This window comes from Diadema antillarum, unplaced genomic scaffold, assembly GCF_040938485.1.
Source record: "Diadema antillarum isolate AM-2024a unplaced genomic scaffold, OU_Dant_1.0 seq00000329_RagTag, whole genome shotgun sequence".
In the NCBI taxonomy this organism is placed as follows: Eukaryota; Metazoa; Echinodermata; class Echinoidea; order Diadematoida; family Diadematidae; genus Diadema; species Diadema antillarum.
Genome location: NW_027271346.1, coordinates 1,434,535 through 1,460,053, shown reverse-complemented (window position 1 = coordinate 1,460,053; position 25,519 = coordinate 1,434,535). Strand labels below are relative to the sequence as shown.

At 40.7% G+C, this 25,519-nt stretch overlaps 1 protein-coding gene across 1 annotated transcript in view; it reads right to left on the bottom strand.

Annotated features, from left to right (window-relative positions):
* LOC139730718 (integrin alpha-9-like) overlaps positions 1-25,519 on the bottom strand; it is a 119,185-nt gene that overhangs the window by 7,246 nt on the left and 86,420 nt on the right. Inside the window, exons 11-20 of the mRNA XM_071641584.1 lie at positions 24,591-24,727; positions 21,615-21,778; positions 19,641-19,801; positions 19,063-19,230; positions 18,398-18,477; positions 17,603-17,750; positions 16,821-16,967; positions 1,591-1,763; positions 917-1,088; positions 156-272 (exon numbers count right to left, since the gene is read on the bottom strand). Coding sequence (XP_071497685.1) covers positions 156-272; positions 917-1,088; positions 1,591-1,763; positions 16,821-16,967; positions 17,603-17,750; positions 18,398-18,477; positions 19,063-19,230; positions 19,641-19,801; positions 21,615-21,778; positions 24,591-24,727 — 1,467 coding nt within the window. The remainder of the gene's footprint in view (positions 1-155; positions 273-916; positions 1,089-1,590; positions 1,764-16,820; positions 16,968-17,602; positions 17,751-18,397; positions 18,478-19,062; positions 19,231-19,640; positions 19,802-21,614; positions 21,779-24,590; positions 24,728-25,519) is intronic.

Here is a 25,519-nt window from a genome sequence, read left to right as displayed (position 1 = left end):
AACGCATAAACAGATCTTCATGGAGCTCCACTGCTTTTTTGATTGGATGAAATAGGATGCAAGCATGTAGGCCTACAAACAGTATAATTACATTCCTGAAATACAAACACTCAAACTACTGATGGGTGTTATATTGACAGATGAAGGTCACTGACCTCTGTCACAGAGATGCTCTTGATGTAAATCAGCCAGCCGCCATCCACCATCCGCCATGGAATGTTGATGGTCAGCAACGAACTATGTGGGAGGATTCCAGGCCCTTCATTGGACAACTATAGGGACACACATACCACCATATATCAATCATTGATTGTTATCACTGCTGTGTTATGCGTAGGCCTACACTATATCATTCACAATTGACCCCCCAGCTAAAAATCCATAAAAAGTTGCAGATTAGGATTCTCTATACTGTACCAAGGTATGTCAATTGGGTTGACCAACTCAAATTTTATAAGTTTGTCTTTACCTGGGAAAGTATTTTTTTGTCTATACCTACTGTAAAAAAAAAATGGCAGCTTAAAACAAAACCCAAACTGAGATATCAACAGTTTTTTTTTTCATTATTCCAAACTGCCTCATATTCATAGTCTTGAACAGCTTCTGGTATCAAGATTTAGAAAGGTCAGACATGGTGCTTCCAGGTCATGTGACATGTGATAACATGGTGTCTCAAAACAGGGATTTGTGTTTTTATGACTGAGTGCCAAATAAGCATGCATCTTACTATGAAAAAAAAATCGCATGCATTATTCTAATATGTATTACTTCCCCTGCATTCTGACTCTCAGGCAACACAAACCTTTGCATTACAGTTTATGTGGAGCGAGAGACCTTGGCCAATACATGCACAGCATGGCAGCAAAGATGAAGGAACTCCTACATATATCTATTTTAGGTACACCCAAGAACTTACTGTGTATGAAATTGTGAATGGAGCCCCTATATATGTGTCGTTGAATTCCCGTGCAGTGGGGTCAGGCAGTAGAGCCATGCTCAGTGCCTCAGTCAGAGCTGTTGCTGCTGAGTCCGTATCGGCATATCGGGAGCTGTTGCTACTGTAAAACACACTCTCTGGTGTAGTCATACTGAGAGTTGGTGAAGTGTCACACAAAAGAGACAGAGATCAAGAAGTGTTGGAGAGAGAATGAAAGAAAGAAAGAAAGACAGGCAGACAGAGAGAGAGAGAGAGAGAGAGAGAGAGAGAGAGAGAGAGAGAGGGGGGGGGAGAGGTATAGGGAACAGAAGATCTTAAATTAAGTTATTTACAAGTTATATGTTATGACTTACTCCACATTAAACTGTCAGGAATTAATCTTTCCCTTCCTCATGGGCTACCATTTTTGGAGGTTATTCACAATAATTATAATTACGACCTTGATTCATCAAGATGAAAGTTGAATTAGAGCTTTGTTATCAAATCATCTCTAATCTCATATTGTAATCATCATGCATAAAGGAAGGGACTGTTTCAAGTTACTAAGTTACCAAAAAAAAAACAATGTAAAAATGTATGATATTCATACAACATAATTTCTTTTTTGCATGTAAGGAATCCTTTGCTGGACTCACTGCCTGTCTTTGACTTACCCATAGAGTCCAATGTCGGCTTCTATCACAAGGCTGTATGCAAAACTGATACTGTTGTCCAACATCATTTCATCTGTTTGTTTACTGCTGGTGCTGGCAGTCATCTGGATGGAGATCGTCCGACCGCTCAGCCAGATGAGACCGCCAATGTCAAAACGAAGACGCAGTGTATTCTGAACACGAACAAACACATATCAGTAAGAGAGTGACAAGGTTACATGTCACAACACAAGAAGAAGACTAGTTCCAAGTACTCTCAGGCTGGGGTGAATGGGAAATGTTATAGGAAAATCAGTCCATCCTCAACAGGTTAAGACAGACTCTTAACCCGTTGAGGATGAACTGATTTTGCTATAATATGTGACCCGCTACAACAAAATGATCCTAAAGTCGGGGGAGGTCGATTATTTGAAAATTGCATGATATAATCCCCTAATCTTTCTGCTTTAAATTGATATATAACACATTTCATAAAAATAATCGGCTGCGGAGATATCGATGCTTAAAAGAGAGCATGTTGAGACGTCTGGAAAATCACTGTTTCGAGAAAAGCGCCCTAAAAGTCTTCCTTTCGACGCAATCGAGGGACACGCGAGTCAGTTTTCACCTCTGGACAATAGAAGGTAAGTCCTAGCAACCCCCGAAGAGTTCATTCAAGCACATCAGCGTCAGCGGTCTCCTCACCAACCAATCAGTGACCAGGATGTGAGAAGCGGCTGAGCATAGCGCACCCCGCCCGCACGCACCAGTCGACTGGGCAGTGTGCGAGCTTCACGCTTCGGTTAGCAGCAAGCAGCAAACTGACCAATGAGATTACTCTGGTCGTTGTTAGGGGCGGAACCTATCTGTGGCGCTCAATCCAAATTTTCGAACCAGTTTCTGCTTCATTGAAACACCAAAAAACATGGCTCAGAAAAACGCTATTTTTTGGCCTTTCCTTTGATCATTTTGCTTCAAAATTGTTTTCACCAATTTTAATGCTCTGACTTCAAACTCGATTTTCACGGCTTCGACCGTGCGCGACTTTAGGACCTTTTTGTTGTAGCGGGTCACATATCGTTGGTGGGGTGACAAAACCTCGTATCTCAATATTTGGTGAAAATGAGTTTTCTTCATTATATTGAAGCTAGGAACCATAACTATGTAATTCCCAATCCTTATACGCCCATCTGCAAAAATAAGGTCACAAATGATAAATAAAAGTTGGCTGTTTCCATTGACTTACATGTTATGGCAGCCATGTTTTTAGCTCTCCAGAACATTTGACATTTTTGAGATACGAGGTTTTGTCACCCCACCAACGACATGCATTTCCCATAGACACTTGCCCAAGTATACTCGGGACTCGTCCTCAACGGGTCAAGATAAAACTAACAAAAGCGTAAGAAAAAAAAAGGGAAACAGGTAGAAGTAGAAAAAAATTATTGTAAGATAGCTACAGGGTTAGGGACACAGACTGTAAACATGAGGCCTGCACGCTTCAAGTCCTGAGGAGCACACTGCTTTATTATCAGGCTGACCTGCCCTCAGCAAAACTCAACATCATGAACATGATCTGCATAAACTGTATTTACATATTTACATATTTAAATGAACTAAGAGGACCAATAGGAGTAGCAGAAATGGAAGAGACCAACTAAAATGAAGGAACCCTATTCATGAAGACAACCAATGAAAACACACTGGATGACTGTGGCTAGAAGCTGGGGTGAGAACTGCAGACATGGAATGATAAACAAAAGGATCAGATGTGACAACAAGCTGAGGTGATCTTCTCCTTCTTCCGATAAAGTGCTGCCCTCAAATGGTCGAGGATGAACGCACTGCGAGAACATGCGCATACGCCGCACCGGGGCAACAGAAATTTGAAATTAGGTGAAAAATATTTACAGGTGCGAGTAAAAATCTCTGGATGAAGAGTTACATCCTACAGAGTTCCCTCAGCGCAGTTTTGAAGGCGATGAGGGATGGGTATGTGGCAGGATCAACAGGCAGGCTGTTCCAGTCCCGGATGGTGCGTGGGAAGAATGAGTTGGCATACGCTGTAGTATTGGTGTGGGGGATAGTGAATCGGGAACAGTGTCCTCTGGTAGATGTTGAGAGCTGGGTCAGGTAAGTCTGCCAATGGATGTCAACCAAGTGATGTCTGATCTTATACATCATCAGCAGACGATTTTGGGAGCGTCGTTCCTGCAGTGGAGGCCACTTGAGATGATCGAGCATGGCTGTGACGCTGCTAGATCTTTCGAAGTCGCCCGTGACAAATCGAGCTGCACTTCTCTGAACCTGCTCAAGCTTGTGTATGTTCCGTTGTGTGTGCGGATCCCATGAAGTCGCTGCGTATTCGACAGTTGGTCGGATGAATGTTGTGTAGACAGCTTCTTTGACTTTTTGGCTGCTATGACGTAGGTTGCGTGAGAAGAAGGCTCGAGTACCATTAGCTTTCTTGGTGACGGTATCCACATGATTGTTGAAATTCAATCTTGAATCGATATGGACACCCAGGTATTTGGTTGAGCGGACAACTTGTAGTACATGGTCATGAATGGTGTAGGAGGCAGAAACGGGATTCCTCTTGTTGGTGACCTGCAAGACCTGACACTTGGTAGCATTAAATCGCATCAGCCATTTCGCTTCCCATTCTTGAACTGCATCTAAGTCCCTCTGCAAGCGGGTTGAGTCAGCAGGTGAAGAAATGTGCCTGTAAACCACACTATCATCAGCGTATAGTCTGACAGATGAACTTGAGATGCAGTCCGGCAGGTCGTTGATGAAGATGAGGAAGAGCAGGGGGCCCAAGACACTTCCTTGTGGGACTCCCGATGTAACAGGGGATTCCCTGCTCTCCTGGCCATCAACAAGAACAGATTGTGTGCGTGAGTGGAGGAAATCAGATATCCAATCTGCTGTTTTACCACAGATTCCATAGTGCTGGACCTTCTCCATGAGATGTCGATGGGAGACTTTATCGAAGGCCTTCTCATAATCGAGAAGGACCACATCAATTTGTGACTTCATGTCTAAACCCTTGGCAAGGTCATCCAGCATGCAGATGAGTTGTGTTTCGCACGATCTCAGTTTGCGGAAACCATGCTGGGCATCCGAGATGATGTTGTTGTCAGTCAGACAATGATAACTGTAAACATGAATGGGGAAGGAATAACATGGATGGGGAAGGAATGAGAATGGTGGGACAGAAATAGAATACAAGTTAATGAGATGTGGGACTGTCTAAGAACCTAACCCAACTGAGGTACATGTACATAACAAACTTATACTGGAAAGAAGGAGATAGACTTTGCTGTCTCACATAAACATTCTCCTTTCAAAAAATTGTCCTCAATTTTAAAGGCAAATATCAATCAAATGTAACTGTGATCAGGCAAAAAAATGCTCAACTATGGGCAAACTACATTTTATACCATTTCTTGTGAACTGGAAACTAAAAAAAAAATGCCTTCTGCTGTACTCTCTTAAAACTAAAACAAAAAATACAAATGTTTGTACAAACTACTATGGAATAGACTAAGAAATTGTAATACTGACATGTACACTGGACCCTCTGTACCTCTGTATTTGCCTATCTGTAACAAATTTCTCTCTTTTTTTTTCACTTTTGAACAACATATCATATTGATGATAAATTTTCTTCGAAACAAATGAACACATATCCGAGCATACAACTACTTAAAATATTTAACTTAAATGAATTACCTTATCCCCAATTATACACTCTGATTCCAGTGTATCTAAATATCACATGTGCACACTGTATCCACATACACTATATACTCGATATGACCAATCTATCATTTTAACAACATTTGCCCTTTGCTATTCTCTCAAACCCATAAACAATCTTCAAACTTGTTCAAACAGGATTCACCTTTTTCGAAATTATATACCTCCTATCTATCTTATTCTTCTTCTTTTTTTTTTAACAATTACTCATCAATACAGTTTACAACTTCATTACACTGAAAATGTCTTTACTCGATGGAAGTTGCCAAAACCTTATAACATAACTATACACAAAATAATCATTATCAAAAGTTATGACACACTCAGCTCAAAACACAAAAACTTATAACTTAGAAATAATGAATACAAAAACTGTTGACATAATAACAATGATAATAATAAACCCTCTTTGTAGAGCGCAAATTACATTCAAATCTCTAAGCGCTTTTTTTGAAATGAGAAAAGGCAAATACGTGTGTAAGAACACCCAAAAACAAAACACAAAATTACATGATATCAACCTAAAACACATCATTAACCAATTTACAAAACAATAACAATTACTTAACAAACAAATAAAGCTTCCATAAAAACATAAACTGATCTGATGATGAACATTCTCTGATATCATTAGGGAGCTAATTCCAAAATTGAGGGAAAAAAATTTGTTGACAATATAACATAGTGGTTACACTAAACTGTTTTAACAATTGTTTGATGCTTGAACAAAATTGTCTAAGAAATTGATATTCCTGAAAAAGTGAACATTGCAAATAATAAGAAGCTAACTAATGTTAACATTTATATGCAATTAAAAATAACTTATGAACTGACCTGTCTGCTGAAATTTACTCTTTCAAATTTTTTTTTTTGAACACTTATGAACTTATAAAATTCCCTTTTTTTTCCCCAAAAAACCTAATAATGCTGTGTTTCAAATACTGCATCCCACATTCAACTACATTGTAAGTGTCGTCTACAAAATAATATATATAATTTGTTCACATTTCTCTCAAAAAATGTTCTTCATACTACTACAAAATACTACCCAGATGCATTTATACCAGGTGTGATGAATTTAACCTTTTTGCCAAAGCAACATATATAACACTTTGCTATACTTTTATGCTTATGATCACAATCACAAACTCAAAACATTTTCTCTCTTCTCTTTTTTTTTTTCTTTTTATGTACATGGGTGTCTTTCCCAAAGGCCTAAAATACTTGTTGGTATCTTCTCAGTCTCTATAATTTGTAGTCCTTCAATTTCGATGGTAATTTGATTTGTCGGCCATATCTAGAGTGAATTTCTTGCCTGCTTTGATTGTTCTCTGGCAATTGTTCACTGTCATTTACTTGTTCACTCTGTTGCTGTTGTTGTCGATGACTGCCAGGTTGCGAGCTACTAATTTGGGAGTCCGATGGGGTAATTTGTCGTGATGACCCAGGTTGGTATTGCTCAGCAGATGACGACGAACGGAGTTGATAATGTGGTCTGAGTTGGAGTTGGTCAATCGATGATGGCCTGTGACTGGGTTGATGTCGGGGATGGGGTTGGTCAGCTGATGATATTGGCTGCTGGTCAGTCGGCGATGACCCATGGGAACAGCTGGTCTGGTTCAGCTGCCGCTGGCATGGGGCTGCTGCATCTGACCGTGGCTGGTGGTCAGAATTCGATGACTGCTGCCGGGGTGGGGCTGCTGCATTTGACCGTGGCTGGTGGTCAGACTTCGTGGAGTGCTGCCGGGGTGGGGCTGCTGCATCTGACCATGGCTGGTGGTCAGAATTCGTCGACTGCCGCCGGGGTGGGGCTGCTGCATCTGACCGTGGCTGTTGGTCAGATTTCGTTGACGACTGCTGCTGGGCACCATAGGGTTGGTTGGAGGTCTGGTACCAAACAGACAAACCTGACCGTGGCTGTTGGTCTTGGTTTGACTGTCGTTGATGGACGTGGTTTGGTGGTCGGGGTGACCACATGACGTACGAGGGGCCATAAGAGGCTGGCTGGGGCGGAGACATCTGCCTCTTAGTCCCATCTGCTACTGGTGGGTGTGGCGTTGAACCTTTTCCAGTCCCATCTGATGGTAATGACGATGATGGTGCTGTATGGCGGGGGGCAGACAGGGATGGTGAAGTCTCATGTGAGGCTCGAACTCGATACATTTTCAGGCGATTATGATGTACAGTTCGCTTGGTCTTTTCATCCTGGTTGTTGACGATGGTGTAATTCAATCCATCTTCAGATGAGGAAATTACCGTGAAAGGACCTTTCCAGTTTGGTTCCAACTTTTTTCTGCTGTTGGTCGGGTCGTCTAACCAGACAAGGTCACCGATGTTGTACCTAGATGTGCGAATTCTTTTGTCATAATGCTGTTTTTGTTGTTGTTGCTGCTGTTTGGTTTTTTCTCTTGTGAACTCCCATGCTTTCCTCAATCGATCGGTCAGGTTGGCAGTGTATTCCAGCATGGAGCTTCCCATTGATGGAGGGGGAGCTGAGCAGGTGATGCTAGCTGGAATGCGGGCTTCCCTTCCGTGCATTATGAAGTAGGGGGTGAGACCTGTTGTAGAATGGGTGCTTGTATTGTATGCTAACTGGAGCTGGTTGATGTGGGTGTCCCATTCTCCTCCCTGGTCAGAAATGTACTTCGCCAATTGATCTTTAATGGTGCGATTACATCGTTCAACTATACCTGCACCTTGTGGATGGTATGACGTTGATCGAGATTTCTTGATGCCCAATTTGTTGCATAATTCTTGAACCAATCTCGACTCGAATTGTCTCCCTTGATCGGTATGGAGAATCTCTGGTACACCATGTTCTTTCACATAGTCATCAAACAGGTGCTTGCCAATGGTTGAGGCTGTCTGATCTTTCATCGGGTAGACATTGACGTATTTGCTGAAATGATCTGTTACAACCAATATGTAGCGAAAGCCTCGTCTTGTGATAGGTAGCTCGGCGATATCCGCGAAGACCATCTCTAGAGGGCGTGTAGTAGAAATTGGCTGTAGTGGTGCTTGGTATTTCGGGTTTGGTAACCGGAACGACTCACAAGCAGTGCATGTGTTGCAGAAATCAGTTATTTCCTTGTTCATAAATGGCCAGTAGCACATAGATTCTGCTCTCTGAAGTGTTCTGTGTGCACCAAAATGTCCGGATGATGGATCACCGTGCAATTCTTGGAGTCCTCTGGGGACAAGTGAGCTTGGCACCACGAGTTGGAGCCTGTAGTTGCCTAACTTGTCTTTCTTCTTTCGGTAGAGGATGTCATTGTGAAGAACTAGCTTGGGGTACTGCCACAGCAAACGTCTGATTCGAGGGTTGTGACGACGAATCTGTCGCTCACTTGGTCGCTTGCCTTGGTTGACAAACTTGATGACTGTTCTGATGTCATTGTCTAGTTGCTGCTCATGTTGTACATCGACATCACTGTTGAGGATTACACCACTGTAAGGCTGGGGTGATTGCACTTTTGAGAGATCTGATGGATGGTTGTGCAACGGGTGACTTGGCGTTGGTGCTGATTTTTGTGAACGGGTTTCAACTGCACTGCACTTGGGCTGGGCGAGGATAGACTTAATTGGCTGTTGACTCGTTGGAGTGGAGGTGGCTTGGATGTCTCCTGGTCGTCGAGATAGTGCATCAGTGTTCCCATGTGATTGACCCTTCTTGTGTATTAAGCTGAATGTATACACATGGAGTTCCACTATCCACCTAGTTCTCCTCCCTGATGTATCGTCTTGGATGGGAAATTTCGTCAGAGCCAGGAGAGGCTTGTGATCAGTCTGGATTGTGAAGTGCTGATATCGGAGGAAATGACGAAAATGGCGAACTGATGAAACGATGGCCCACAGTTCGCGATCATATGTTGACCATTTCTTCTGGGAGGTGGAGAGCGTCTGGCTGAAATAGGAGATAACTCGTTCCTTGCCATGCTGAATTTGTGAGAGGACTGCCCCAACTGCATCAATGGAAGCATCAGTTGATAAAATGAACTCCTTGTCAAAATCTGGATAAGCGAGTAGTGGTGGATTGGTTAGTGCCTCTTTCAGGTGAAGAAAGGCTGTTTCACACTCTGCTGTCCAGACAAACCGTTGACCTTTGTGTGTGAGGGTCGTCAGGGGGGACGCAACCTTGGAGAAACCTGGAATGAATCGTCGGTAGAATGACGCTAGACCAAGGAAAGAGCGTACTTGTGTTGGAGTTCTTGGCTGGGGCCAGGACTTGACTTTGTCAATGTTGTTTGGGTCTGGTCTAACTCCATTGGAGGTGATTACATAGCCAAGGTATGTTACCTCTTTCCTGAACAGGCTGCACTTTGATGGTTTGAGTTTAAGTCCAGCATCTCTGAAGCGTTGAAATACTTCTTGGAGGTTTTTGAGGTGATCGTCAAAGTTCTTGCCCATGACTATACAGTCGTCAAGATATACCAGACATCTGGACCAGTGCAGGCCGTGGAGGACAACTTCCATAAGACGCTGGAACGTCATCGGTGCATTGACCAATCCGAATGGCATTACCGTGAATTGGTAGAGTCCTGTGCCTGTGGTGAAAGCAGTCTTTTCCTTGTCTTCTGGGTGGAGCTTAACCTGCCAATATCCACTTGACAGGTCCATGACACTGAAGTATGTTGATGATGAAAGAGAGTCAATCGTGTCATCTTGCCGTGGGATAGGATGTGAATCCCTGACCGTCACTGCATTAAGCTTCCGATAATCAATGCAAAATCGGTAGGTATTGTCTTTCTTTCTCACCATTACTATCGGGCTAGCCCACGGGCTGTAGCTTTCTTCAATGATGCCTCTTTGAAGGAGATCGTCGACTTGCTTCTGAATTTCTACTCTCATGGCTGGGGAAGTTCTGTAGGCTCTCTGTCGTATTGGAGTTTCGGTGGATGTGTTGATTTGGTGATGAAGGAGATCAGTCTGGCCTATGTCATGGGGAGTTGCACTAAAAATGTCACCATAGGCTTGGAGTAGGTGCTCGGCTTTCTTGTACTCTGACTTAGAGAGTTCAGAAGAAGGGAGAACACTGGGTGCTAGTGATTTGTCACTCAGTTGTGTTTCTCCATCAGCAGCTACATTCATGATCTCATACTCCTCTTCCTTGTTTCCCGTCACGGAGAAAAACTGTCCAAGGCATGTATCCGCAGACAAATCCACTGCTTCATTAGAGGGGTTAATAAGACGTACCAGAATAAGACCATCCTGAGGCTTAAACAAAGATCTGGCACCAATGACAGGAATGTGATCTTGTGTAGCCGGTTCAAAGTAGCCCTCATAGTCTCTAGGTACGATGTCAAACTGCGGAGAAGCCAATTTTCCCTGGACATGGATTTCACACATAGGTGGAATATGTGAGTGTCCCACAAGAGAAACTTTACACTTCAGTGGGGCTTGGTACTGCTGCCGATCGATGAAAGGGATGGTGGAACCAGGCATGTTGAATGATGCAGAGGATATTGATGCATTCTGGTTGGTGATGAAATCCCATCCGAGGATGACTGGATGCGTGATGTTCCTCGCAACAAAGAATTGGTGTTGAGTTGCCTTGTTCCCTAAATGTACTGATGCTACCACTGTTCCAATGTTGTCTACTGGCTCACCAGTGACGGAGGATGCTATGATCGTGGACTTTTCGAGTGGGCTCCTTTGTGATGCAGGAATAGATGATAGAAAATCGGCACTCAAGAGAGAGATGTGAGCTCCGGTATCTATGAAGGCAAGTGCATAGACGTTGTCGATGATGACTGGGATGTAGGGTGAGTTCAATGAAGAAACTGAGTCTACAGGAATTTGGTTTTGGGCCTTGGCAGGTGGAGTTGATGAGTGGCCCTCCTCGTCAACTACCAGAAGTTTTCCGACGGTGTATCGTCAAAGCGAACTTGACGATAGGGAGCATGTCTAGGAGAGTCGGCTTCACGGGAGGGATGGAGATGTTGATATTGTCGAGCATACCGAGGACTTGGAGATCTGTTATTACGTCTCCATTCTTGGCTGTGTGGATGTGGAGACTGGTACCAGTTTTGTTCCCTCGAGCGGTACACATGCCGGGTTGGTGAAGGAGAGTCGTGGCGACGGTGATATCTGTCATCGAATCTCGCTTCTGGGCTGTTGAGATGCTGTGAGGCACGCTGAGGACTTGGCGATCTATGACGACGTTGCCATTCTCGTCTGTGTGGGCTTGAAGACTGGTAGCGATTTGGTTCCCTTGAACGGTACATAGAACGGGTTGGTGATCGGGAATCATGGCGTCTCTGATATCTGTCATCGAACCTCTCTTCCCGGCTGTTATGACGTTGTGGAGATCCGGGCTTCGATCTAGGATGGATATTTGACTTGGAAGCAGTTTCTAATTTCAAGTTCATCCTTTCAAATTTCTGCTCCATTTCATTCAGCCTTTGTAGGATGAGCTGCATTTCTGGTGACTGTGCCAGCATTGTGTCATTGGTTGGTTGGCTTGTCACTGCTACTTGTACGCTGACGTCTTGTTGTGACTGACTTGCTCTTTCTACTCGAAGAGCAATTTTCAGGGCCTCCTCAAAGTTGCTGCCTCCTAGTTCACACACCTTGACCTGGAGAGTCTTTTCGATCCCTGCAATGAAGCGCCTAAATTTTTCTCCAGCTTTGGCTGCATCGTCGTAGGCAGGAAAGGCTTCCTCGACCATCGACGCTATAGCTGCTGCAAAAACTTCAAGCGGTTCACCTGGTCGGCGAGTGCGGGCAGTGATACAGGACTTGAAAGTACCGTATCTAAGAATTGTGTTCGACCAAAAACTTGCGAGAGTTTATCCTTCACCTTCTTGAAATCCTTCTTCTCGGAGTCAGGTATGCTCTCCCAAACAGTAAATGCTGATCCAGCAAGTCTTGCTGGAAGAAGGGAGTGTAGCTTAGTTGAGCTATCCGGAAATGCTTGTGCTGCTACTTCAAATCGACGTACCCACTGGTGGAAGTCTTTTCCATCTTCTCCGGTAAACACTTCGGGTAGCTCAAGGCGAAAGGATGTCATGTTGTGAAGATGATAATCCAGTTAATAATCCAGAGTTTTAAATGAATCCACATATATCAATCAGATATCACCACATGAATCCACTCATTGACCAGATATTAACACAGCTAACTTCAAACAACAGATGTGAAGGAGGGTGAACAATTCTCATGCAGGTCACACAAACTTGTTAAAGCTTGATCCAATTAGTACTGCTTGATCCCACCTGTATTACTTAGCTATCCCACCGCTGCCACCAGTTGTAAGATAGCTACAGGGTTAGGGACACAGACTGTAAACATGAGGCCTGCACGCTTCAAGTCCTGAGGAGCACACTGCTTTATTATCAGGCTGACCTGCCCTCAGCAAAACTCAACATCATGAACATGATCTGCATAAACTGTATTTACATATTTACATATTTAAATGAACTAAGAGGACCAATAGGAGTAGCAGAAATGGAAGAGACCAACTAAAATGAAGGAACCCTATTCATGAAGACAACCAATGAAAACACACTGGATGACTGTGGCTAGAAGCTGGGGTGAGAACTGCAGACATGGAATGATAAACAAAAGGATCAGATGTGACAACAAGCTGAGGTGATAACTGTAAACATGAATGGGGAAGGAATAACATGGATGGGGAAGGAATGAGAATGGTGGGACAGAAATAGAATACAAGTTAATGAGATGTGGGACTGTCTAAGAACCTAACCCAACTGAGGTACATGTACATAACAAACTTATACTGGAAAGAAGGAGATAGACTTTGCTGTCTCACATTATAAACACCTGAAAAGAGTGTAAGGGGGAGTTTGAGTGTTATGTAAACATTATCCTGTCACATATTCAATGTTAACACATATACTGCTTTTTTACACAGACTTGTTTCATATATATGCATATACACCATTGTTTCTTGTATTCATATGTTTGAATGGGCCATTCTCCGAAAAAGTGTGCAATTACCATTGTACAAATGACAAAATTCAACATCAGAGATTTCATTCATTTTTTATCAATTCAGAAACTTCAATCCCTTAGAAATACAAAACAAGGCAAGTGCCATGTGTCTCGCCCATTGGCATACAAGAAATCATAACATTATCATAACATATAAAAAAAAGAGATATAACAGATAAAAAGAGATGTAAAAGGGTAAAAATTTATGGCAAAAAAGAAATGTGCCATAAAAACTTAAAATTGGGCCCTTAAAGTTTGTTGATCCCTGCCTGTGACCTTTGACCTTGGGGTGACCATCCACTCCCCAAGGGACATCTACCATCCAAGTTTGGTCACAAACGGACATGGATCAAAAGTTATGACCCATGATAGAAACGCGCAATAAAAACTTAACATTGGGCTCTAAAAGTTTGTTGACCCCTGCTCGCGACCTTTGACCTAGTGGTGATCATTCACTCCCCAAGGGACATCTACCATTCAAGTTTAGTCACAAGTGGACCGATGGATCAAAAGTTATGACCCATAATAGAAACGCGCCATAAAAACTTAACATTGGGCTCTAAAAGTTCATTGACCCATGCTTGTGACCTTTGACCTTGTGGTGACCATCCACTCCCCAAGGACGGACGGACGGACGACGGATGGACAGACGCCGCAGGCGATCCCTTAGTCTCCCACCACCTCCAGTGGGCTCGACAAAAATCAATGGGTGATTTTTGAGAGCCCATATTTTTTCTAGAAACATTTCTAAACGTAGAGTCCTTTTTTGCATGTTAAAACCAAATATCAGATACGTTACCAGAGGTAGCATCTTAAAAAACTGTTGATTGTCTGCTTATTTCTTGCTTTAAAATGGCAATGCTAATGTAAAACTACAAGCTTAAACATCTACAAACATCATGAAAACATTTTGGAGTCAGCCTTGATCTAATCTGTAATAAAAATGATCGTACGTTATAAATAATATAGTATTTCTGCTTCAAATATGTTACCCTAATCTAATATTTTTACCAGCATTTGAATTATATCAATAATCTCATTGATTATGTATGAAACTTTATGAACAAGTATTATACTTCTCATAAATAACGAATGCCAGGTAACATCTCTGCAAGATCAAGTACATTTCGGATGGAAAGAAGAACGGTGTGTGGTAACGTATCTGACGCATCAGACATTCCGTTAGTATACAATTTTAAACCCAACACCAATCATGCCATTACATTCATTTTAACTTGTAAGAACATCACAATACGATTATTTTCATTGAAACACCGCACTTCTAAACATAAAGAATGTTCTTGTCATAGATAGAAGATTAGATAACTCTTCAATAAAACTATGAGATGTACGTGAAATACGAAAGAAAAGCAAGCACAAATCCACAATACTTCTTTTCTGATATAGTTCCGAAATTTTGTTATTATGATACATGGAAGACGGTAAGAATGAAATTGGAAAAGATTTATGCAAATGATACACATGAATTCAATTTTCCTTTCTTCCTCTCTTCAATAAATTAGGTCTCAAGAACCAATAAACGATGGTAACGTATCTGACAAAGTATTTGTGTTCATTGACACAATAAACTACCGATTTACATGAAACCCCGATCACTCAAACATGTGATCCAAAAACCTGATGCAAAATGTTAGACATCAAATCCTATTGTCATTTTTAGAACATAAACCTGCAAAGAAGGAAGTGCTCTTGACTTTAAACATAATACTAAGCCCATTTTATGTAGATAAGATGTAAAATTATAATGAACGAAGGTAGACCATTCATGTTGTTGCATTTGCTGTGAAGTTGAAAAAAAAAGGTGGGTACCACACTTCAGCCCATAAAGTCCTTCTATTGTGAAACGAAACAAAACACACACACACACACACACACACACACAACAAAGCAGAAATAAAATGAATTTATAACGTATATCTGACATCCCTTTTTGTAAATGCCACAATTTTAAGGGATAGTACAGTTCTGGTTTAGATGAGTATTTAGGTTTTAACTTTTTGAAAGATAATCGAAATCCACTTATACGAAATACTAGAGCATACAACTCTAAGAAGAATTAAGTATTTATTTCATGAAATCGGTTGTGAAATGACTGAGATGTCCAAAATAAAGTACAAGAAAGAAGTCCAAATAAAAGTAGATGAGCCATCACATTTTGTTAGGACCTCTTTCTTTTACTTTATTTTTGATATATCGGCCATTTCAAAACCGATTTTCACCAAATCAACTTTTAATTCATCTTAAAGCTATACGTCCTCTTAGCAAGTGATATAGAACACATTGCCAACCGGTTAAATCCGCGCACAAAAGCGCGTCGCGGTTAGCCTTGCTGCACAATACATTTTATTGGTAACGTATCTGACATGTTTGATAGTATTATTATTAATTATTATTTTTATAAAATGTGTTATATATCAATCTAAAGCAGAAAGATTCGGGGATTATATCATGCAATTTTGAAATAATCGACCTCGCCCGACTTTAGGATCATTTTGTTGTAGCGGGTCACATATTATTATGTAATATTATTTTGCATTCAGGCATTCGAGGGTCAATGGAATAAGGTACAAAAGATTTGATTTGAATGATATGTTAATGAGTAACAACTTGTTTTATGAGCACTTCCTTGTCTGGCGACATGGGGTATTTAGGGTTACATCAAACTTCGGATCGTATTTCTAATATTATCCCGGATGTCCCAATAGCTTTATTGATATGTATTTTACAGGTCTAACCTCTCGGATGAATTTAACGGAAAAAAAATTGATTTCTGCGGAACATTATATAAATTTAAACTGTATGAACATGCTGGTGACACGAAAATCACAGTTTTGCACACTTTTTGGGAGAATGGCCCGTATGTGTTGTGCGAATGAATGTTTGTCAGTGTTTGTGGGTGTTTGTGTGACTTTATGTTTATAGGACGGTGTATTTGTATGTGTGTTTGTAGAAGTGGATGTTTGTGGGTATTTGTGTGTGTGTTTGTAAATGTGTATGTTTGTTGGTATTTGAGTGTTTGTTCATACTGCTGTGAAGAGGAGAAATCTGTTGTAACTGGATCAGTGTTCAATATTCTGAGAAACAATTTCTGATGTAGAAAACTTTATATATCAAGTAGGAAGAGATATCACCACTACTACCACCATTCAATCTATCTAATTATCATTATCACTGTCATCTGAACTGATAACATCATCACCATCTTTGTCACTTTTGTCATTATCAGTAATAAAATGTTAGATATCATTACTGTAGTATTGGATGTTACTATTATCATTATCCTTGTGAACAGCTTTATCGGTTTATACAGATACATGTGTTTTTGTCTATTCTCATGAAATATATTTCGTTGTTTGATTTCCCATAACTGCAGACATTTTGGTCAAAAGTGACACTTTCACAGGAGTATAATTGCGAAAACTAGTTTACGCACTATCGACTGAGCAGCATGAGCTCCCTTCCATGCAACTGTCTCCACACGCACTTGCACAAAAAAAAAAAGAAACTCTACTTACTGCTGTATATGCCTTCATAGGGTTACCAAGGTTACAGGTGACTTTTGAGGATCCTAGGTCGATCTGAGTAGGTTGACAGGTCACTAACTCTTGACCTGCATTACATCCTGTTGTGACGTCTTCACCACTGTCATCAATGCAGGACACCTGAAGATAAACATCATGATAGCATACAGTAGTTCAGTCAGATGAAAAAAAAGACCAAAGTGATGATTGGTCATTGGAGAGGCCTCTATTTCTGTATGAAATGTTCTTGCATGTTCTGAATTATTCCTGACTCAAAATATAACATCATATGATGAACATGAATACCTGTACCTGTCTTCTGCTTAGAATTTGAAAAAAAAAAACAACACTCCACACACACAGAATTCTACAAAGTCAACCATGTATCAAGTTTGGTTTCAATCACGGCTTGACATCAGCGGTGGCCAGGGGCAACTAAGAATTGCTGTTGGGCCACTAAATTTATCTTTCAGTGGTCCAATCAAGCAGCTAAGATTGATTGAAAATGGATAATTACTTTTGCTCTTATTTCAGACCACCAACAATTCAACTTTAAAGATTTCAGTGGCTCAAACAGGCCACTAAACACAAAAGTGAATGTCGAGCCCTGTTTGAATCCATAGAAAATGGCATGGACAGCCATGGTTAGGAATATAAAGTGATCCGTGATACATGATCCAATATTCACTTCAGAAATATCCAATATCAGCTGGAACTACAAGCTTATCTTAGCGCTCCATTATCTATGAAAATCATATGACTCAAGCATGATCTACCTCCTTGACTTCAAGTCCCTCATATCGCATGTCGGTCACATGATCCACAGTGAAGAGAGCTTGATGGGCTTCTTCGCCAACGTTAGCGATGCGTGCATTGACGTAGAGCTTGCCTGGACCACCAACAACTATTTGGTTTGCTGTACCCCTGTGATGGGTTTATAGGTCAACCAAAAAGTGATGACAATTAACCTGCTTGTATAAATATCACTCTAATTGTAATCTTTGCAGGGGTGAATCTTACAACGTATTTTTCTGTGCTTGGGAGTCAAAAAAGATCTCCCTCACACAACCTAATGCACAGCAAATACTTAAATCATATCAAACATTGGCAATAATGGTTATGATACTAATAACTGCAATGATTCACAAGTCACAAGATTTATGGCATTTCTGATTATTTCTGATTGACAACTTTATGAGAAAATAATGACCACATCATTAGAAGACCACATACTTTCTTGTATGATGCACAGGAATACATAGGGTCTAACCTGGGAGTGACACCAGAAATATAAACTGGGCCCCTCCCCACTTTTAAAAATGCAGCACTGGCCCTGCTAACAGCCTTCTTTTTTTACTATTTTTTCTATATTTCACTATAGCTGAAAACAGTTAATTTGGTGTGCCAATGTCCAAATAGGTCTTTGAATCTTGACAGATGCATACCAGTAAATTAACCCATTGAAAATTAGTTTTGAGTATACTCCGGCAGGTGTCTGGCAAATGCTTGTTAAAGTAAAATCAGCTCATCCTGAACAAGTTAAAATGAAGAGATTCCTGAGGCTTTCTCACCCTTCAGTCTCTACATTCCCTGTGAGGCGGATGTCTGTTTCACACACGGCATCACTGCCACAATCACTGACAAACATAACCTGAATTTGAAAAGAAACAAAAGAAACAGATAAATCAATACTGTGTCTGAGGAAGGTTCAGTAATCTTGGTATGAAGGAAATATCACTTATATAACTAAGGATTTCAGCAGACTGTATCTATATATTTTGGGATTTCTCTATCATGACAAAAACATATGTGTGCAATGCAATGCCTGGTCTCTTTTATGAAGATCTGATCATTCAGAAAGGTGACAGAAATAATGGAACAGGCCAAAACAAGAAATAGAATGTATTCTAGCAAGAAGAAAGAGGGTTTAAGAATATTTGGTCGTTATTATATATATATATATATATATATATATATATACATATCATCAATCAATTTGATGTTACTAGACCAATGGAGTACCAAGGTATTGCAGTGAGATAATATAATATATATATATGAATCATTCCACAATCTTGAAACTTTGGGATTGAAGACATTTAATAAATGGTAGAGCAAAAAAAAATAAAAAATTTGATGTGTGGTGACCCATCCCCCCCCCCCCCCCCCCACTTAGGAGGGTGGTGGGCACTAAAATTCCACCTTTCCTTCCAAATCTGTAACCCCTACTCCTCACCTGTCTTTCTTCTGTCTCACGCCCACACTGGTAACTCTTCATTACAGGGGCCAGGCCGGCTGGGAAGCGGTATGGAACGTCTCCACGCGCCGGTGGCTCCACATCATAATCCATGAGAATGTAGGTGACGTCCACTGGAAGGGCAGTCAAGAAGTCAGTAGCTGTGTCCTTTACATAGAGAAAGACATGGAGGGTGACATTTCCTCTCAGCAAAGTTGCTCAGCAAAGTTGCTGTATGGCATGAAGCTAAACAGGGAGGTGATGTTTTGGTCTGATCAAGTTTTTTCTCAATGAATTTTTTTTAAAGGCTCATCAACAGTGGTTCAAATCTAATCATTTTCAGCAATTGTTTAGTTTCGTAGAACCACTGGGAAAAAACGCAACTTTGTTCATCTCTCCTTATCATACTAAGGAAACGAGAGATAATGAACATTTCATTTTCAGTACAAGTTTGAGCTGTTGGGTTTGTGTCATAAACAGCCATGGATTGCAACAAATCACAACATCAGCTTATTTTATTACATTTCATTTGCTCTTTACAGGACTTTATTACACCGATCCTTTTTCACAGTACTCACCTGCAAATAGGCTGTGTAGTTGAAGCAGGTTTCTTGGTCTTTGAAGATTGTTTTCGTTTTATTGACCATGGATACCATCTCATCACCTTGTTCAATCAGAAAACGGGGCCTCAAACCTTCAACCAACTTGATCTTGTCAATTGCAACATCATAGATCACCTCTGATGAATAAAAGTGTGATATAGTCATATTATGGAGGTGCATATATTACAGACTAATGATAAGAAAGTCACATTCATGCATATAGCACCTGATAACATGTACAAGGTAACTACATCCGAATGGGGACATTGTTTCCGACAGACTCGGGGAAAGCTGAAACAACTGATGAACCAGCAAAAAAAAAAAAAAAGAATAAGGCTGCATTTTATTCATTCATTTATTCTCCATTTCAAACAGAAACATGTTAATAGTTTACAGAAGTTTAAACAGTCTCCCTTGACAATTTCAATGATCTCCCACTTTTTTAATGTATCACATCCAGTTGATCTTTAGTTTGGAGATGACTGTCATATGTGTCAAATGTTCCACTCTTGTTTTAAAGCCAGTGTGATGTGTGTCAAAGTGTCATTCAAGTAGGAGAAATGTAAGAGCAGTACGATAGAGTGGGTAAGACAGAGAGTTCAAACACTGATCATCCTTAGACAACATATTTTGCCCATGATGTTCCTCTTAACCCAGGTGTAGAAATGGGTACCTGGCAACCCTAGGGAAATAATAATGGTATAGGGCCCTCTGGACGAGAAGCAGCAATACAGAAGAGGCTAACCTAGATAAAGAACAGGGGCGGATCCAAGAATTCTGTAAAGGAGAGGCGCATTAACAAAATACAAGGCAAGTGCCAAATTGTGTCTCACCCATTCGCGTATAAGAAATTAATATTTTTCTAACTCCCAGAAGTTCACTGACTCGCCTATGACCTATGACCTTGTGGTGGCATTCAACCCCCCAAGGGACATTTACCATGATCCAAGTTTGGTCACAAACGGACAAAGAGATCAAAAGTTCTGAGCCATAATCGAAACACATCATAAAAGCTTAACAATGGGCCCTAGAAATTTGTTGACCCCTTTCTGTGACCTTTGACCTTGTCATGACCTTTTATTCCCGAAGGAACATCTACCGTCCAAGTTTGGTCACAAACAGACATAGGGATCAAAAGTTATGAGCCATAATCAAAACGCGCCCTAAAAACTTAACATTGGGCCCATAAAGTTTGTTGACCCCTGTATGTGACCTTTGACCTTGTGATGACCTTCACCTCCCCAAGCGACATCTCCCATCCAAGTTTGGTCACAAACAGACAAAGGGATCAAAAGTTATGAGCCATAATCAAAATGCGCCAGAAAAACTTAACATTGGGCCCTAAAAGTTTGTCAACCCCTGTCTGACCTTTGACCTTGTGGTAACCTTCAACTTCCCAAGGGACATCTACCATGTAAGTTTGGTCACAAACAGACAGACACATCAAAAGTTACGAGCCATGAATGAAACGCGCCCTAAAAACTTAACATTGGGCCCAAAAGTTCAGTGACCTCTGCCTGTGACCTTTGACCTTGAGGTGCCCTTCATGTTTGGTAAAATGTGTAACTTTGTATAACCACTCTTCCCTCCAAGTTTGATTGAAATTGAAATCCTCAGTAGAGAGTTACTCAAGTTTTTGTAGCATTATGGACAGACGACGGACGGACGGACAGACGCCGCAGGTGATCCCTTAGTCTCCCCACACCTCTGGTGGGCTCGACAAAAAGGAGGGCACACGCTTGCCCCCATATTTTTTCTTTTCATTTCTTCTGTTTTAACAAAAAAAGAGGGGCACATGCCTGGTGCAAATCCTCTGGATCCACCACTGAAAAAGACTACATAAGTATCACTACCACCAACCATCTAGCAAAGAAGATGTGAGGAGTAGTCTCCCTGGGGAAAGACCTATTATAGAGATTATTCTCATGCTCCAAATCTCTGCCAACCTACCAATTGAGTCTGGCAGAGCAGCTGGACTAGGTCCGATGTAGTTGAAACACACATCAATCTCTACACAGGTGCCTTTCACAGGATCCACACAGCTTGGGTTGTCTGGATCCATGAGTTCTGGGTTTAGAGTCACGTCTACCATGAGGTCCAATAGAGGCCTAGTCCTGGAGGGGAGGAGGGGAAGGAGCGAGAAATGCACATCAAAGCTTTTAGCTAATACTTGAAGCATGTCAATGGGATTAGAAGGAAACAAATCCCTTATTAAAAGTTTGTTGAATATGCACATCTCATGTGGTAAACATACAGACATCATTGTAACATCAGATATCATTGATCAACAAGAGACTCTGGGGTCTTGCGCTCACCTGAGTATCGCAAGTTCACCTTTCAAGTAGTTACTAATCTAAATATTCACAGCTCTACCAAAATTTGACCAGGCATTCTCAAGTAGAAGATGAAAATGTACAATAATGGCCCAATTTTTTAAGATTCCTTAATTTGGGGGGACTGCAGGCCCCCTGAGGCCCTGTGGATGGGGCATGGTGCCCATTTGATAAATTGAGATCCTAACCTCTTAGGGATGCTACCTGCCAAGTTTGGTGAAAATCTCTCATCAGATTTTCAAGAAGAAGAAGAAAATGTACAATTTAGCCCCCCCCCCCTTCCCCCTGCCCCAAAGAGGGTCACCCCTGGATCTGCTATTCCGTACACACTTGAAACTACAGTCATCAATGTACTAACTCATAGTATTATCTTAGCTCTATCACTTCTGGTTCTAGAGAAGATTTTCAAAGATTCCTTAATTTTGGGAGGGTGGGACACAGTGATCATTTGAACAAATTGAGATCCTAACCTCTTAGGAATGCTACCTGTCAAGTTTGGTGAAAATTGGTCATGGGGTTCTCAAGAAGAAGATTAAAATGTATAATTTAGGTCCCATTGGGACTCCTCCCCTGGGTCCCAAGGGGGGGGGGGGGGGGGCATCCCTGATTCCGCCATGAAAAAAACTTGAAACTATAGTCACCAATGAACTAGTTCATGGTATCAACTTAATAGTTCTATCACTTCTGGTTCTAGAAAAGAAGTTTTTAAAGATTCTTTATTTTTTTTTGGGGGGGGGGGTGGTGGATTGGGCCCAATGGGGGCCCCCTTGGTGGGGAATGGTGCCCATTTTATAACAAATTGAGATCCTGAGGGATGCTACCTGCCAAATTTGGTAAAAATTGGTCATTGGGTTCTCAAGAAGAAGAAGAATAAAATATACAATTTAGGCCCCATTAGGACCCCTCTCCCCATCCCCCTCCCCTGGGTCCCAAGGGGGACCCCTGATTCTGCCATGAACAAACTTGAAACTACAGTCATCAATGTAATTGTACTAACTCATAGTATTAACTTAGCTCTATCACTTCTAGTTCTAGAGAATAAGATTTTTAAAGAATCCTTAATTGGGGGGGGGGGGGGGGTTTGGGCCCTCCTGGGGGCTCCCTGGGTGGGATATGGTGCCCATTTTTAAAATTGAGATCCTAACCCCCTAGGGATGCTACTTGCCAAGTTTGGTGAATATCGGTCTTGAGGTTTTCAAGAAGAAGATGAAAATGTCAAAAGTTAACGCACGACGGACGCCGGACGAAGAACGATCGCAATAGCTCACTTGAGCCTTTGGCTCAGGTGAGCTAAAAATCATTTCTAATACCCTAGTGCACCTGACTGATGCATTATCATCATGCCAGGACACTCAAAGGCGATTTTTGAAAATTGTAATTCTGAAATACTGAACCATATCTTTTTTCTGCACTTTTTCATATGATTGTTACATCTATATGTTTCTGTTGTTTTGGTTCTGTTCTTGTCTCGAAACTGTAAAACATTCAGTGTGCCTCCGTATTCTAGTACTCATACACACTTGAGAGAACTTATTTCATACAAGGCCTCAAGGCTTTTCTCTAGTTCTCTTTTTCATTTCCATGAACTGTTTGATTTGGCAAAAAAGTGAACTTTAACTTTGTTTGTCTGCATTATGTCATTTATTCAATTTCAATTGATTATTGTTTTTGTGTGTTTTGTAACCATTTTTTTCCCCATTGGAATGAATAAACGAAACAAAAACTGTTCAGTAAAAAAATAAATAATAAAAAGATTTCTCTTCGTGATGGCCATGGTCTCCACTTGTGGGCGCTAGTTCATGCACATTGATTTCAGAATTAATCACCGAAATGATCAAACAGTTTTGATGTGTCTGATATGAGTCTCTCCATCTTATTATACCAGATGGCATGCTATAAAGAACATATCTCACTGCAACACTTACACCCAGCAAGTTACTGATATTGGCTATCTCTGCACACAAAGAAATTGACATTGAATGATCAATACCACTGGTATTATCACTGTTTACATTATTTCTCCGGCACTTCTGGAATAATACATCATACATGCTACATCTGTGGTGCTATACATTTTACTTTTTATGAAAATGAATGCGGTTTGTAATCAATCATCATTATGATTATAATCCTTACATTTATCTATTCAGTTATTTTATATTTGTTTATGTATCTAGTCATTCATTTGTCTATTTATTTATGTATTCATGTATTTGTTTATGTATCTATTTATTTGTCTACTTATTTATTTGTTTATTTATCTATTTATCTATCTATCTATTTATCATTCTATAATAGTAATGACAATCATCATCATCATCATCATCATCATCATCATCATCATCATCATCAAATTTAACAGTTATGACCAATGCACATGACATCATAATGTATGGACAAGTTAATGTGATAAGACTTAGCTGGCAAGGTGTAAAGTTCATTAATTCTACAACTTTGCCCTTCTCAGCCTCCTCCCCAGAGTAATAGTGTACCCAGGTCAACACAAATAGTTAAAAAATAAGTCATGTGACTGAGCCAGCTGTACAATACCAAAACTAGAATACAGGTAGCAGGTGACTGCAGCCAGACTCACTTGTACAGGTAGACGGAGTCATTGGCATAAGCACCAATGCTGATATCTGGGTAGGTATTGGCATCAAAGTCAAAGCCACCGGAGATGGAACTACCAAAGGACTGCACGGTCAGCTCAACATCCGATCCAAGGATTCGCTACAACAACGGAAAGATTGAAGCATCTGTTTATGTCAACTGATTATATTACATTTGTCCTTGCTCGAGCTATACACTCCGCACAAAAAGTTATATAATTGACGCTGGTACATAATAAATATGATATATGATATATTTATTACAGTCATATATATGACCGTAATAAAGAATAACAAATTGAAACAAATGTCATACTCTTTTAATACAGCCTGTTTGGGATAACATACAACTTAATTTCAAACATTAATGTACACATCTGTTTTTCTTTACCAAGATGCAAAAGCAAACATTGCAAAAATGGACAGTCTGCCATTGATGTCTTAATGTCCTTTCACATGACAGTGCAAACATGATGATCAAAGTAACACAATGACTTTATATTTGAATAAAAGCAAGAGTTGACTAGAATTCATCATTGAACTTTCACACTCTCTCTTTCTCTCTTTCCCACACAAAAAAAAAGAAAAATCTAACATGCTGAACCAATTGACAGCTATGGTAAACTCAACAAGATATCAACTCAATGACCCAAACTGCTCCAACAAAAGATCAAGAAGTTTGGCTGCCAATCTGAACGGATGACAAAATATCACAAAGACCTCAAGATCTTAAACTTTACAATTTTTTTTGCCAGTCTGACCTTGGCTAATGAGTATGAAAACTTTATAAATATGATATTGATGAAAATATTTCCACTCTTTGAAATTTCAATGCATAGGGAAAATTCCTGCAAAGCAAGGCTCCCATGCAGGCATATGTACTGAAATACTTCTTCTCTTCTTCTGTGATTAA